The 16,263-nt window shown below is 35.6% G+C and overlaps 1 protein-coding gene across 2 annotated transcripts in view; it reads left to right on the top strand.

The window, feature by feature from the left end:
- Positions 1 to 16,263, top strand: part of EPM2A (EPM2A glucan phosphatase, laforin) — a 100,191-nt gene that overhangs the window by 39,175 nt on the left and 44,753 nt on the right. The window contains exons 2-3 of one of the 2 annotated variants that reach the window (XM_036871798.1): positions 4,244 to 4,285; positions 13,607 to 13,781. In XM_036871798.1, coding sequence (XP_036727693.1) covers positions 4,244 to 4,285; positions 13,607 to 13,781 — 217 coding nt within the window. The remainder of the gene's footprint in view (positions 1 to 4,243; positions 4,286 to 13,606; positions 13,782 to 16,263) is intronic. The other variant, XM_036871800.1, reaches the window with a different exon arrangement.

The raw sequence follows: 16,263 nt of genomic DNA on the forward strand, positions 1-16,263 counted from the left end.
GCTGACTTCTGTTGATATTAAGGCTTCCATGTAAGTGATGGCCTAGGTCTACTAGAGCAGTCTTTCCCTGTAGCATGAAAAAAATATAAAGATTCTTTAGCAATATAATGGATTGCTAGTTTTTAGTTGTAAGGAGACCATCAGTGCAGTTTTAAACTGCCATAATCACTGCACTCTGTACAAGAAAAAGTAGCTGCTTTGAAAATTAGGCTGTTGAAAAATTGCTTATAAAATGGTGTGGATAGAGAAATCTTATTTTTAAATGGCTGACATTTGATAGAAAATTTTAATAGTTTTGTGCCAAATAAGTTGTTGCTGTTTTCACGGAGGAAAAAAATGTTAAAAAGATAGATGTCTAAACCTGAATTGATATGTTAATGAAAATTTCATTTCTTTCTCTTATGGTCATAGTTATGAATCACATTTCCTCTCTTCTAATGTACAGGATAGTGATACACTGTTTGCACTGTGTGCGTGAACATTTAAAAAATTTTTTTGTGGAAGATGATTCATAGCTTTTTACTGCTTATCAAAAGGATTTACAACCCACAGTAGTTAAAAAAAAACAAACCTCTGGTATTTCATCATCATTACATATTTTAAAGTAGGTTTAAAAATTGTTTTAGAAGTTTTACCTCATCAAATATCAATCCTCAGTTGTACAAAGGGAAGAAATGGAGGAGCAGTGTATCTTAGTTAAGGATTTTAGAAAAACCTCTCAATTTCTTTGTCTACAAATTAGGAAGCGACTGGCTGGATAATAGATTAGTTAGGTGGATTCATTGCAAGTTGAACAACTGAACCTAAAGTGCTCTGATTAATAAACCAGTAGGAACATGAGGGTGAATGCAACTGGCATTTCACAAGTCACTTTATTCTAGGTCCTTTCCTGCTAAATCTTTTTATTAGTAATTTAGGAAGCATGCTTATCAATCTTGCTGATGAGAGAAAACTGGGAGAGAGAGTTGCTATTTCATTTGAAAGCAGCAGTCTTCAAAAATATTAAGTCCCAATGTAGGAATAAACCAGTGAGAAGAAATTAATAAAAGTCAAGTCTTGTATTTGCATTAGTAAGTTATTTTATAAAAATAGAGAACTAGAGAATTTGCTTTGAGAACAATTCAAAGTGAAAAGATTTGGGAGTTTCAATTAGTTTTGGTTTTAGGGAGGAGTTAGCATGGTTTGGAAAGAGATTGATCAGAATTTGTAAACTAGGTGAGTTGCTGGAAAAAAATGGGTGATCTTGTCTTTGGAACATGTAGGTCTGGACAGAGCTGTTAAAACAATTTGAACTTATTTTAGGGGTATACCTGTTTTGCAAATCAGTAAACAGTTTTGCAAACAGACTAGGAGTGGAAGAGTTGTAAGAGAAGACTAGTCAAGAGTTCTTATTGAGTTGTTATTGAACACCAACTGTGGTAGGTCCTGTGTTAAATCTTTAAAAGCATCATCTAATCGACTTTCCTCACAACAACCCTATGAGGTCCCTTTTTCACAAACAGGAAAACAGAGGCACAGATTGCTTAAATGATTTTCTTAATACTACTTACAAACAGTAAATGGTATAACGTGGGATGGAGTCTGAGTCTGGACCTTGAGTCCATGCACTTAACTGCTATAATAAACTGCCGTCCAGGGAAAGAGTATTATGCAGCCAACAGAGGAGACTTTCAACAGAGTGGCCACTATCATTACATGCTGCAGGCAGGTAAAGAAAGGTGAAAAATGAATCTGACATGAGAGGACTTCATTTAAAGTTTTTTTTCAAGGGGGGTGATGAGGGCAGGTGCCAAATTGTAGGCCCCCGAAGACTGAATAGGGAAATGAGGGTATTTGTTGGGGACCAGGCTAGTTAGAAGAAAAATAAGGTTATCAGAGATGGCGGTGGGGCAGAGACTAAAGGAAAACTTGAAGAGGAGGGATGTGGAGAGATTTAAGGCTAGGAGTAGAAGGGAGGAGAGTCTGTGTGATAGCAAAGAGGTTACACAAGACAAACACAGTCAAGAACTAGAGGGCCTGTAGTCTCCCTCTCTCTTTTTTCTTTTTTTTTTTTTGTGTGTGGGGGGGCATGTGTGGGCAATTTTTAAGGTTTTAATACCATAAAATGCTTTTAGTTTTCCTGTTGATTTATTTAAAAATAGTTTACAATTAAAAATTTAATGCATTGGGTACTATTGAATTAAATCAGGTAGAGACAAGTGCTACCTAAAGAAATGTGGTTTATCTTCCAAAATGATTTGCTGGAGAAAGATGATGTGTTCCAAACCACTACCATCACCATCAATGGCCTAATTAGCATTTGTTTTCCCCAACTTTCCCAGGATAGCAGAAATCCTGATTTGTTTTGGTAGCAGTGGGATGAAACATTATTACTTTAATCAGTTATGGTACTCTTATTCATCTTGGCTAACAATTGGTCTAAGGATGACCGTGTTGCCTAGTTCTAGCTAATGAGATGTGAGAAGTCTTTTGGGTGAGGCTCCCAGGAAAGCTTTCAATTTCTCATGAAAAGGAACAAGGGCGCTTCACTCTTCTTCATGGCTAGTGGAGTGTCAGACATTATGTCTAGAGGTCACCCTTTGAACATGGGTTGACAAGCATGACAACAAAGTCAATGTGTGAAGGATGGCAAAGCAGACATTTAGAAGGCACTTGGTATTTCACCAGTTCTGGACTGCCTGGCTTTGTACCTCTTGCTACATGAGAGATATATGTGTATTTGTTGAAGTCACTGTTAGTCAGTTTTTCTGTTGCTCGTAGTCAGATGTAGGACTCAGAGAAGCAAAATTCTTTATCAACTCTTTCTTATACATGTGTAGTTTATGGCTTTGGTAAATTTTAAGATAATCTACCTAATTGACACTCTTTTATTTTTACAGCCTATATGTCTCATTAAAAAGGTTTTAATCTGGCTTATCAATTTCAGAAACAATTTACTCTTTAAAACTATTTGACCACTTTATTCAATTAGCTGTTCATTTCTAGCTTCTTTTCAGTAACTAGAGCAGTGCCTCTATGATGTTTACATCAGCTGTATCTCTATACTATCAAAAAAATATTTTTGCCATGGAAGAAACCAAAGCATGAAGCAGAGATGGTTTTCACATCAGATCTAGATCAGCTCAAGGGAATGTCTCATTAAACCATTTAGGCCACATTCTAGAAAATCATAATTGAAGAGAGATTTCATGCCAAAGCATTTACTTACTATGAAACTACTAAAATGCCTGTCTGCTGGGTGAGCTGGGTTAGGATGGGGTTAAATGTAAAATAATCCTCAATGTTCTTCAGAGTTCCTGGGATGAATATGATTATTTTATGTTCTTTGCATCCAAATGAGATATGGCTACTAGGGAAGGTATTGCCTTCTGCCTCAGCATGATTTGACTTAAAGTACACAAAGGTAGGTGACATGAAAGCTTTTGTCGTGGGCATCACAGTGTGTCAAATGAAGTAGTGAAATTTGGTTAGACGAATTTGCTTCATATAGTGAGTCTAATATTAATATAGATGCTTTATTTTTAATAGTGTGACTTGGATTTGTGTTCAGACAATGAAACACAATGAAATTTCTAGTCAATTCTGAGAGTGCTATGGAGAGAAAAATTGACCTGACAATTTAACAACAGAAGTCTAGACGCTATTATAAAAATTGTTTAAATGACAGGAGGAAAATCAACATTAAAAATTATTAGAGAAATCAAATAAAAATACATTAAACACATGAATAAACATCTCTGCATGTGACTATAGAAAGTAAATGCAGTATGTAGAAATATATCCAATTATGCAGAGATGGAGCATTTTAATATTCCAATCTTCTTGTTTAATCCCTTGAGTCATGGCATTATTAGCTACCAAAAGATTTGATCACTTCAAATCAGGTGGTCAAATCTTTTGGCTTCTCTCTAGATTATCATCACATTGAATGAATTATTAATAATTCAGTCTTGGTGCTTTGAGTAAGCCTATTAAGAACAATCTAAGTTTCAGATTTTCTCTAAAACTTATATAAAAAGGAGAGCTCTGTTATTGTATTTAATTTTAAATGGAAGCATAATTGCCTGGTAATGACATTTTAGAGATTTTTTAAAGAGAATCTTCAATCTCTGAGATGCTTCCCATTTTAAGATGTGTGTATCCTCATGAATCACTAATTAATGTAAATCGTCTGCAATAAAAAAAGTCTGACTTCCTAAATAATGGTTAGAAAAGTGGTAATTCTCTTTATTGCTTTTCCAAGTCGTGAAATCCAGTTGTTTTACAGTGCTTGCTTTAGAATTTGGTAAGTAATAAGAACCCCCTATGAGTCCATATTATGTTGTCACTTTACCCACTGAAGTAAACATTTGTTCTTGTTATCTGTTTTCTTCTTCGAATCATACTCATTCATACATTGTTGTGCTCTTTGTTATGTATCTAAAGCATACTCTGTTGTCATCACAGCTTGAGACCCATCCCCTTTATCACAAAACTTTTCTCAGTAGATGTAGCTCATACTGATACTCTATTTTCAGTCTTCTATATCCATGTACACACTGCAAATCTATCATAGTTTCCTTTCCTAGTGAGCCAATTGATCCTTAAAATAAATCTCAACATAGCATTCCAGTCATCATACACTGAAAAATGTCATTGGAGATGCAGCTTATTTGCAGTCCTTGAACAGTCTGCTCATGTATCAGTGTCTTGCGTAGTTTTAAAATTATTTTCACCATTTAGTTTAGTTTTGTTTCATTCACTAATTGCTTTGTGTAACCTTTGTCTAATCAACAATAGTCAATTCATTGTGACAATCATGTTTTAAATTTCATTTGTCTACCTCAGTTTACCACAGGACTGGATATACAACAAGCTCTCAATAATACTTGGATATTAACTGGATTAAATTCTAGAATATTTCACATATATGAGTGCATTAGTCTGTTCAGACTGCTATAACAAAATACCATAGACTGAGTGCCTTAAATGACAGAAATTAATTTTCTCACAGTTCTGAAAGTTAGAAGTTCCAGGTCAGGGGGCCAGCAGATTTGGTTTCTGGTGAGGACTCTTTTCCTGGCTTGCAGATGGCTGCCTTCTCACTGTGTCCCTTCCTCTATGCCTGCATGGAGAGAAAGATCTCTGGTTTCTCTTCCTCTTCTTATAAGGACACCAGTCCTATTGGTTTAGGGCCCCACCCTTATGATCTCATTTAACTTGAATTCCCTCCCTAACAGCCCTATATCCAGCTACAGGCACATTGGGGATTAGAGCTTCAACACATAAATTTTGGGGGTACATAATTTAGTTCATAACAATGAGATATTAAATTATTAGTAAATCTTTTATTGAACTATTGAACTATTGAACTATTGAATTTTGCTTTTCCCATAACCATTTTTAAATTATATTTCTTCAACCTAGCTTGATCTAAGCCTCCACTTCACCTATATCTTCTTATAATCATGGAAATTTTCCCCTCTAATGTTTTCTGCTCTGTATGGTTTGGCAGGTGTTAAGTTTTTCTTTAAAATTCTTAGCTGGAACTGATCAAGCCTCTTCGGGGAGTTTTACCTAAAAGATCCCCTCTGGAGACTTGGTAGAGAGTGAACCCAAGGCTAAGCTTTATTAATCACTCCTGCTGTTCCTGTTTTCCGCACACCTCAAGCTCACCTTTGAGAGAACCAACACATCACACCTGCCTACTAAACAACTGTCTCAAGGACTTTTGTCATCTCATAGAATTTGAAGAATATGTGAATCGTTTTAAGTCTGATTATTAATGAGAGCAAGTCAGGCCAGACCTATTATGTACAAAGGTCGGAGACCCCTGACTTGTGGTTCTATCAAGTAATTGTCTAAATTTTGACTGAAAGGGTTAGACAGTGTACAGATTTACAGAAAGGATGATGCTTATGTATCACATTTCAACTTACTATTCGCCATAAAAATAACAATCACCAATAATAATCAGTTTTTTACCTTGAAAGACAGTCACACACACATATACATATTTGCATGCATGCACGCACGTGCACACGCACACACACACACACACACACACACACGCACACCCCGGAGTCAGATGTTTGATTCATTACCATAATCATCCTGTCACATTTGATGTTTTCCTTTCTGGTCCTCCAAACTCTAGCCTCCTTAACAATAATATTTTCATATCTATTGTAGAAAAACCTTATTATCTCTAAAGCTAGTTCCTATTTTCATCATTGCTAAGTGTCTTTGTAGTCATTATAATTATTTTAAACCAAAACTCTTGGAGCTCTTTCCTGAATTTGTTGGATTGTTTTGTATTGGATTTTTCCTAGGAGTTATTTTAGCTTTAACTCTTGGCATGGCACTTGACTATATACACCTCCTATTATTTTAATGCAGTATTATTATACTGGAACTGGGCTCTTGTCTACATACGTACCTGAGTTAGTATAGAACTTTATTCATGCCCACAGGTAGTCATTGATTTCCTAATTTTCATTACCCAAATTTAATTTTTTTACCATTAGCATGAAGTGTTGTCTACTTAACTCTTTGCATTTAAGGTTTTTGCGTTCCTATAATCAAATGAGATAAAAATCTTGTAAATCAAAATATTCTTCCTAAATCTTGTATTATTTTTTTCTTATTAGCTTTCCTTGTTTTCTTTCTTAAAATTTAATTTTGTTGTGTGTGTACAGATTCTGAAAGCTTGTAAAGACTGTATAATTACATAAGTTAGATTTTAACTGTGTTCTTCCTCCTTATGATATCTATATATCTAAGTATCTGTACATCTATATATCTATATATCAATGTATATCTATCTAAGTCCCTGTTCCTATAGATTGGGGAGGATGGAACCCTCTCTAAGATGCCTGTGTAGGAGGGAAGGTTTAAATCCTCCTGTAAGGATTTACATTTGCTTTCCTGCTTCTGCTCTGCTTAGCAGATAAAGCTTCTTGTTGCCCTGTTATACATCGTCAACACAGGCAAGAAATTGAGTTTTTAAATAAATTTTCGTTAATGGACTATCCTCTCTCTCTCTCCATGCAAGAAATTTGTGTGTGACTGCAGTAGGTTATATTGAAGGTTGGTTGGGAGGAGTAGAGAGGAATATTATAGAAAGGCAAACAACTTCAAAGTAAGTATTAAAATGCTTGCTTTTACCTGCTCTCTGGTGGTCTCGTGACCAATGTGTTTGATTACTTCACTTTATGTAGTTTGCCAGCTGCATCTTGCCTTCTCTCTTCTCTTTCTCCATCTCACCTTTCCTTCTCCTTCTCAATCTTCATACCCTTTTCCCCCATCTTCTCCTTTGTTGATCGCACCTGTGTCCTCTATTCTATCATGCAGTTTACCTGTCTCCCATTGCTACTCCCAAACTCAGCTATTTTCTACCGTTGCATACTGCAATTTACCAAAGTGCTCAAGCGGAACAGGATCCACTCTCTCAAAGAGGCAGTTGGTTGAACAAAAAGATTTTTTGCATTTTAGTTTGTTTTGCTTTTGCCATTGGAACAGAAAATCAAAATACCAGAGTTGGTAATGATTATACCATATTTGTACAACTTTATGCACCAATAGTTTCTGAAGCAGTAAGTAACAGATGGGGCATGAGAGAGATCTGATTTGGGTGAATTACTAGCTAAAATTAGAGATTAATATGTTAGGTTCAAAATTGATGTTCGTGTGCTGGAAATAAAAACTGCAAGGTAATTAAACTCCAAAGAGGATAGACTCAAATAAAATAACATATGCAAAATAATTAGAATTTTAATTTTAAGTAGACTACACTATCCAATAGATTTTGCTTGTCCAATATAATTTCAAGCCTTCTGAGTTTATAAAAAATAAAGTCATTTTAACTTGAACTTTCAAACTTATAGAACTATTTAAAATAATGTGTTAGTCCAGATTTATAAATTTTTGAGGTTTCTTACTTCTCGGGCTTTAATTGGAGTGCCAGAAAGCAGGCCTCTTACTCCTTCACATTTATTTGCTTTATTTTAACTTACCTAACTTGCCTCAGTGAACAAATAATATTATGGCCAAATCTGCTCTAAGGAAATAGGTGTTTATTGTTAATTAAACCAACCCTTTTCTACTTTTCGGCCAATAACACATGTTAGTTTATCCTGCCTTAGTGAGTTGTTTGTATGTTTATTTATTTTAAATTAATGCTAATGAATGACTGGCAATGGGCGGCTCCAATGGAACAGATAATTCACCTCCTACAGGCTCCCTCCCCACCCCCATCCCCCCTCCAAAGAAGTTACTCCTTTAACCTTGTTACAGCACAGCCAACTGACTCCTTTATGAGGTAGAAGAGACCTGGAAAAGTCAACTGAACTTCTAGGTGTAAATCACTGTGGTAGTAAACAATGTGTTATACATTGTACTCTTAGGCCAGTCCTATGGAAAAGAAAGTGAGTTGGAAACTTAAAAATTCTCCAGTCTATTTGGAAAAAACAGACAAACCAAGATTTATTTATTTTTTAATTCAACTTTTTATTTTGAAGTAATTGTATATTCACATGCAATTGTAAGAAATAATACAGAAAGATCCTGTGTATCTTTTACCAGTTCCCTCAATGGTAACATTTTCATCACCACAGGGATCTCCCATGTTCCTGTTTTCTAGCCTCACCTGCTTTCTTCCTTCCCCAACCTCTAACCCCGGGCAACCACTAAACTGTTCTCCATCTCTATAATTTTTTTTTTTTTTGATTTCAAGAATGTTATATAAATGGCATTATACAGTATGTGGAATTGGCATTTTTTTCAGTCAGCCTAAGTTTTTGGAGATTCACCTAGGTTATTGCATTATCAATAGGCCATTCCTTTTTTTGGCTAAATTATGGTATTGATGTACCACAATTTGTTAAATCATTCAATCATTGAAAGACATCTTATCACTTTTTCTGTGTTTTGTTTTTTGTTTTGTAGATTCCACGTTTAAGTGAAATCATAAAGTACTTGTCTTTCTCTGTCTTATTTATTTCATTTAGCATAATGCCTTCCAGGTCCATCCATGTTGGACTGATACTTTTGCCACCATATAGTTCCCCTCCCTATCTCTGATTTTCTTTGCTCTGAGGTTCTACTTTACATGATAATAATATAACCATTTCTGCTTTCTTTTAATTAATGTTTGCATGGTACATTTTTTTCTATACTTTTACCTTCTACTTAACCTATATAATTTGAAGTGAGTTTCTTCTGGCAGCAAATAGCTTGTTCACTAAAAAAAAAATCTACTCTGATAATCTCTGTATTTTAATGTGTATTTAGACAGTTTACATTTAATGACATTATTGGTATGTTAGGACTTAAGTTTGCTATTTTATTCTTTGTTTCTGAGGTTTTTCTTTCTCTCTCTCTGTTTCCTTTCTCTGCCTTCTTATGGCAATATGGTTCATAGTTAAACATTTTTTAGAATTCCGTTTTGATTTACCTACATTATACAAACATAACTTGTCATAGTTAACTGGTTTCATCATTTTGCCAGTTTAAATGAATTAGAGGAATCTTATTTCCCTCTTTACTTCTTTGCCCTTCTCCATATAACTGCCTTAAATATTTCCACTACATCCATGTAGGGCCACATCAGAGAGCATTGTAATTTTTATCAGAAACTCAAGAGGAGAAAGAAAGTCTATTTTATTTACCCATATATTTTCTTACCGTGTTCTTCTTTCCTGATGTTCAACAATTTCCTTTCTGTTTATAGAGATCTTCTGTTTAGCCATTGTTTTTGAGAAGCCTACTGACATTAGAATGGCTGTTTTCCTAAATTGTTATTTTTCTCTGGCTACTTTCAAGATTTTTTCTTTGCGTTTAGTTTTCAGAAATTTAATTATGATGTGTTGTGGCATGGATTTCTTTTTGTTTACCCTGTTTGGAGTTTGTGCAACTTCTTGAACCTGTAGATTTATGCTTATTGGCAAATTTGGAAAGTTTTGAGACATTATTTTTCTCAAATATTTTTCCACCATACCCTCTCTCTCATCTCTTTTTAGGACTCCAATTACAGGAATGTTACATCTTTTGTTATAGTCTCACAGGTCCCTAAGTCTCTGTGTCCTTTTTTTTTTTTTTTTTTTTTTTAATCTGTTTTCTCTCTGTTGCTTAGATTGGGTAATTTCTGTTGTTCTATCTTGCAGCTTGCTAATTCTTTCCTTTGTCCCCTCCATTCTGCTCTTGAGCCTATCCCCTGAAGTTATTATTTCAATTGTTAATACTGATATTTTTCAGTTCTAAAATTCCACTTAGTTCTTATTTCCATCTTTATTTCTTTGCTGAGACTTTGTGATTTTTCATTTGTTTCAAATGTGTTCAATGGATTGTTGAGGCTTAAAATCTTTGTCAGTTAGTTCTAACATCTCTGTCATCTTGATGTTAGCATCTTTTGAGCTTTTCTTTTTTCATTCAGTTTGAGATCATTGTGATTCTTGATATAATGAGTGACTTTTTATTGAAACCTCGACATTCTGAGTATTATATAATGAGACTGTGCATCTTATCAAATCCCTTTTGGTTTAACTGGATTCCTCTGATGCTGCTCCAGCAGGAGAGTGGAGGTACCACCTCATTACCCAGGTTCCTCACCCAATCTGCATTGAGAGCAGAAGGGATTGGACTCCTTATTACTACTGAATGGGGTGGGAGTTCCTGCTCTCCCCTACACCTGCACTGATACCTCCCTGGCTGAGAGAGATAGATGTGTCTTGTTACTTCTCCTAAAACATGTATGTGTAAAAATGAATAATTCAGAAAACTAATTCTAGGAATGAAGAATTCTTAGGAAGTCAATGTTACATACATAATTTTTCTTCAACAGTGTAGTTTATGTATATTTGAGCTCCTCAATAATTAAATTTATTTAAGTTACAACATTTAAATTGTTGTAAGTCTCTTATACTGAACAGTAGGAGCCATAGATATTATTCTTTTATTACTAAAAAGTAATACCTTCTCTTTGTAGCAAATCCAATGGATTCAAAATAGTTTAAAGTAGTGCTTCCATCCCAATTACATTCTTCAGATGTAACTACTGTTAACAGTCAGAGATGCATCCATCAAGTTTTTAGTCTATGTTTACAGTTTCAATCATGCTCCCCCACCTCACTTACTCACTTCTAGTTTTCCTCTCCAGCTTCTCTTTCTGTGTCTCCTTTGTAAGCTCATCCCTCTCTGTCCAGCTTTTCAATGTTGAGATGCTTTAAACTTGGTTCTAGAAGCCTTTTCTTCTCAATCAATATTGTTTTTCGGGGCTTCCCTGGTGGCGCAGAGGTTAAGAATCCGCCTGCCAATGCAGGGGACATGGGTTCGAGCCCTGGTCTGGGAAGATCCCACATGCCACGGAGAAACTAAGCCCGTGCGCCACAACTACTGAGCCTGCTCTGTAGAGCCCGCAAGCCAAAACTACTGAAGCCCGCGCATCTAGAGCCCGTGCTCCGCAACAAGAGAAGCCACCGCAATGAGAAGCCCATGCACTGCAACGAAGAGTAGCCCCTGCTCGCCGCAACTAGAGAAAAGCCCTTGCGCAGCAACGAAGACCCAACACAGCCAAAAATAAATAAATAAATAAAAATTTAAAAAAAGAATGTATAAAGTATTGGTTTTTTTTGTGACTCACCTATATCCTTGTCTCAATTACCATTTATACTTAGATGACTCATAAACTTATTTTTCTAGTTTAGATCTCTGGTCTGAGTGTCAAATCAATAACTCTAACTCTCTACTTGACATCTCCTTTTGTAGCTAAATAGCACTTCAAACCCCAAATGCCAAAACCAGACTGATGATCTTTCTTTCCAACTCTTCCAGATTTCACATCTCAGTGACTGGTACCACTATATATTGAGTTGTATTTGCCAGAAGCCTAGGAGTCATTATTGGTTCCCTTTCTTCTTCACCTCCCATATCAAATCAATCACCAAGTCCTGTGGCTTTTCCCTACTGAATCTTCCCACTCCTTTCCATTTCTACATCCAAGCTTTTACCATCTCTTTCCTGGGTTAATGCAGTATTTTCCTAAATGGACTTTCTATTTCTAATCTCATTGTGCTTGAATTAATATTTTACTCTATAACCAGAGAGATATTTTCAAAATAAAAATGTGGTCATGTCACCTGTCTGCTTAAAATATTTTAATTTTTCATTGCTCTTATGGGAAATACCTAAATCTTTAACATGACTTAGTATAATGCCTGTCATATAGTCAACATTCAATAAATATTTGTGGAAAAATGTATAGATGAACTTATGTAGTTTACCTTATTGCTATTAAAATAGTATTGCCACACACATGTATGCATCTATGTATCTTTCTTTAATCTTATATTTCTGTTGGATATACTTCTAGAAGTGAAATTGCTAGTATAGTTTGATTTTCATCTATTAAATATCAAGGTTAGTAGGGCAGTTGGTGTAGTGCCTTGTAGCCATCAAGAGAAAAAGAGGAGTCTGAGCTAGGAAGATCAATGATGATTTATTAAAGGAGCCATCCTGTACCTCCTATCTGATGGAAGGGAGTTACATTCTAAAGAAATGCCCAATGACTTAAGGATTTTTTAAAATAGATTTTATGCCAAATAACCTTAGGTAAAATGTTTTGTAAGATAGAGCAAGGAACAAATGAGTCGAATTTTCATATTCATAATAAATATGACTTTTCCTGTTTTATTTTGCTTACATGTTTTTCTTATAAATGACAATATATGGAAATTAGGTAGTTTAAGGAAAAGAATTATTTGAAATGGGGTGGTCACATAAGAAGGGCTAATAAAAATAATGTACAAATTACAATTTTCATAGAAATAAAAGGTCTGTTTACTAGTGTAGTTGATACTGGGCAGAATTGTGATGTAGGCAAGTAGTGTTTTCAGAGACATGTTCTTCTGTCTCTGCCTCTTTTGCTCCACTCACTGGAAAGAGGATGTGTGTCTTGGTGCTTGTGAAGTAGGCAGAAAACAGCATGAAAGTGTCAGGTGCCTGAAAGTTGGGGTCTAGGGGTATGAGTTTACTGATAGCTGTGCACTTATTAGTTCTGTGACCCTGGACAAGCTAGTTAATCTCTGTGATACTTAGTTTTCCCATTTGAAGATAATACTAACCACTGATTTACATGCAAACTGGATTGGATGTGATATTTGTTTTATTATTTCTTAATGTATTTGTTTTTTAAAATTTATTGCTTGAGCTGATACTGAAACACTTTATTACTGATTTAAGTCATAAATTTGCATACCAGGAAGATAAAAGTATGCAGCGCAGGGACATTAATGGCTTTAAAAACCCTTTTCAGCAGCTTATCAGGCTACAAAATGACTCACAACAGGCTCTTAAGGCACTGAAAGGCCCCAAGAAATTCTGAGTTAATATGCTTTTGGAAATATCCATGTATTCAAAGAGAGCATAGGACTCTATGAAATTCATAAGTAACTCTACAAATTTTTACTGTGTTTCCTCTTACTCTAGTCTATTTTTGTTTATACTGAAATGTGTAGATTATGCAGCTTTGTATTTATTTTCATCTTACTATTAATTTTGTATCAGCAGCTCTGTGGCTGTTTAAGCAAAACATTGATGTAACTGCTTTGTTTGTCATTTCTTCTTGTTCTAGGCAATGGGCCTCACCACGACCGTTGCTGTATTTATAATGAAAACAACTTGGTGGATGGTGTTTATTGTCTCCCAGTAGGACACTGGATCGAGGCCACTGGGCACACCAATGAGATGAAGCACACAACAGACTTCTATTTTAATATTGCAGGCCACCAAGCCATGCATTATTCAAGGTAAAAATAGTGCCATGTTTATAAGCATAGAAGTAGGACAAGGGTAGCATTAGGACAATGGAGGTATTCACTGTGTGTAAAACTGCAGCATCTCCCTTTGGAGGGTTATATAGGCCTGCAGTGCTTTGAGGAGGTAAATTACAGTGAATTACTGTGTGAGATTTTCTGGTTCTAGATGTGAAGGATCCTTTTGATAGAATTATTTTATTAAGTATATACCCTGGCATCAACATATTTTGACCAGACAGTAGTTTACCAATCTTTGTACTTACATAGTGGACTAAAAATAGAAACCAGACTAAAATATCATAAATCAGCATTTGTATCTTTTTTTTGACAATTTTTTAAAATTAATTTATTTACTTATTGTTTATGGCTGTGTTGGGTCTTCGTTTCTGTGCGAGGTCTTTCTCTAGTTGTGGCAAGTGGGGGCCACTCTTCATCGCGGTGCGCGGGCCTCTCACTGTTGCAGCCTCTCTTGTTGTGGAGCGCAGGCTCAGTAATTGTGGCTCACGGGCCCAGTTCCTCCGCGGCATGTGGGATCTTCCCAGACCAGTGCTCGAACCCGTGTCCCCTGCATTGACAGGCAGATTCTCAACCACTGCGCCACCAGGGAAGCCCAGCATTTGTATCTTTTATGCTACAGACCAGCTGTGAAACAAAAATTGCTGTCTCTTTATAAAATATTATTCAAATAAACATGTGTGAAAATCTAGACATAAAACTAGATAGGATGTGATCATCTGCTCTATTATTGGGAGGGCCAAAAAGTGCCTTCGGTTTTTTAAGTAAAAATAAAAGAAACATTTTTCATTTTCACCAAGAACTTTATTGAACAACGTATTCACCCTTTTGTTCCACTACCTTCTGCCATTTTTCAGGGAACTTCATAATTCCATCTTCCCAAAACTTTTTATCTTTTTGAGCAAAGAACTGTTCCAGGTGCCTTTTACAGTCTTCCAGGGAATTGAAATTTTTTCCATTAAGAGAATTTTGTAAAGACCAAACTAGATGGAAATCCAAAGGTGCAATGTCTGGTGAATACGGCGGATGAATCAGAATTTCCCAGCCAAAGCTGTAACAGTTTTTGCCTGGTCATCAAAGAAACACGCAGTCTTGTGTCATCCTGATGGAAGATTACGCATTTTCTGTTGACTAATTCTGGACACTTTTCGTCAAGTGCCGCTGTCAGTTGGTCTAATTGGGAGCAGTACTTGTTGTAATTAATCGTTTGGTTTTCTGGAAGGAGCTCATAATAGAGGACTCCCTTCCAATCCCACCATATACACAACATCACCTACTTTGGATGAAGACTGGCCTTTGGTGCAGTTGGTGGTGGTTCATTTGGCTTGCCCCACGATCTCTTCCATTCCACATTATTGTACAGTATCCACTTTTCATTGCCCGTCACAATTTGTTTTAAAAATGGAACATTTTCATTATGTTTCAATAGAGAATTGCATGAGGGAATATGGTCAAGAAGGTTTTTTTCGCTTAACTTTAATATGTGGAACCCAAACATCAAAGTGATTCACATAACCAAGCTGGTGCAAATGATGTTCAACGCTTGATTTGGATATTTTGAGTATGTTGGCTATCTGCCGCGTGGTATAGCATTGATTGTTCTCAATTATTGTTTCAATTTGATCGCTATCGACTTCAGCTGGTCTACCCGAGCGTGGAACATTGTCCAGTGAGAAATCTCCAGCAGGAAACTTTGCAAACCACTTTTGACACATTCAATCAGTCACAGCACTTTCTCCATACACTGCACAAATCTTTTTGTGCATTTCAGTTGCATTTTTCCCTTTCTTGAAATAATAAAGCATAATATGCCGAAAATATTGCTTTTTTCTTCCATCTTCAATATTAAAATGGCTACACAAAAATTCACCACTTTTGATGTCTTTTTTTAAAATTCATGCTGATGTGACAGCTGTTACATACAATCTAACAAAATTGTTTCGAATGAAGTTAAAGACAACTAAGCACTACTAGGGCCATCTCATGGAAAAAACTGAAGGAACCTTTTGACCCACCCAGTGTTTATTAATAGATTTATTTTTATTTGTCTATTTAATTATTATACCAACAACATGTGCCATAATACAAATTCAAACACCAAAGAGGATGCTAAATGTAAAGTAAGGTTCAATATACTTTCCTTCATTCCTACTCACCAAAAGTGTTTATTTTTAACCATTTTATGGTTAGTTTTTCTGGAGCTTAAATCCAAGTCTTAAATAATATGCATATACTTTATTTGTTAATATGTCAATTTAAAAATAGCTTTTGATTCCCCTCTATGACATGAGAGAAATTTAGCTCACTTATCTTCTCTCCCCACTTCCAATCCCTACCAAGCTCATGAAAAAACTTCTTTTGTTATTTAGCTTCATAAAAATTCTATTTCTTGACTCGTACATTTTTGACAGCCCCTTGATTTCCTACTGTGTAAGATAAGAGATTTACTGCCCCTATA

Source organism: Balaenoptera musculus, chromosome 12, assembly GCF_009873245.2.
Source record: "Balaenoptera musculus isolate JJ_BM4_2016_0621 chromosome 12, mBalMus1.pri.v3, whole genome shotgun sequence".
Classification (NCBI taxonomy): Eukaryota; Metazoa; Chordata; class Mammalia; order Artiodactyla; family Balaenopteridae; genus Balaenoptera; species Balaenoptera musculus.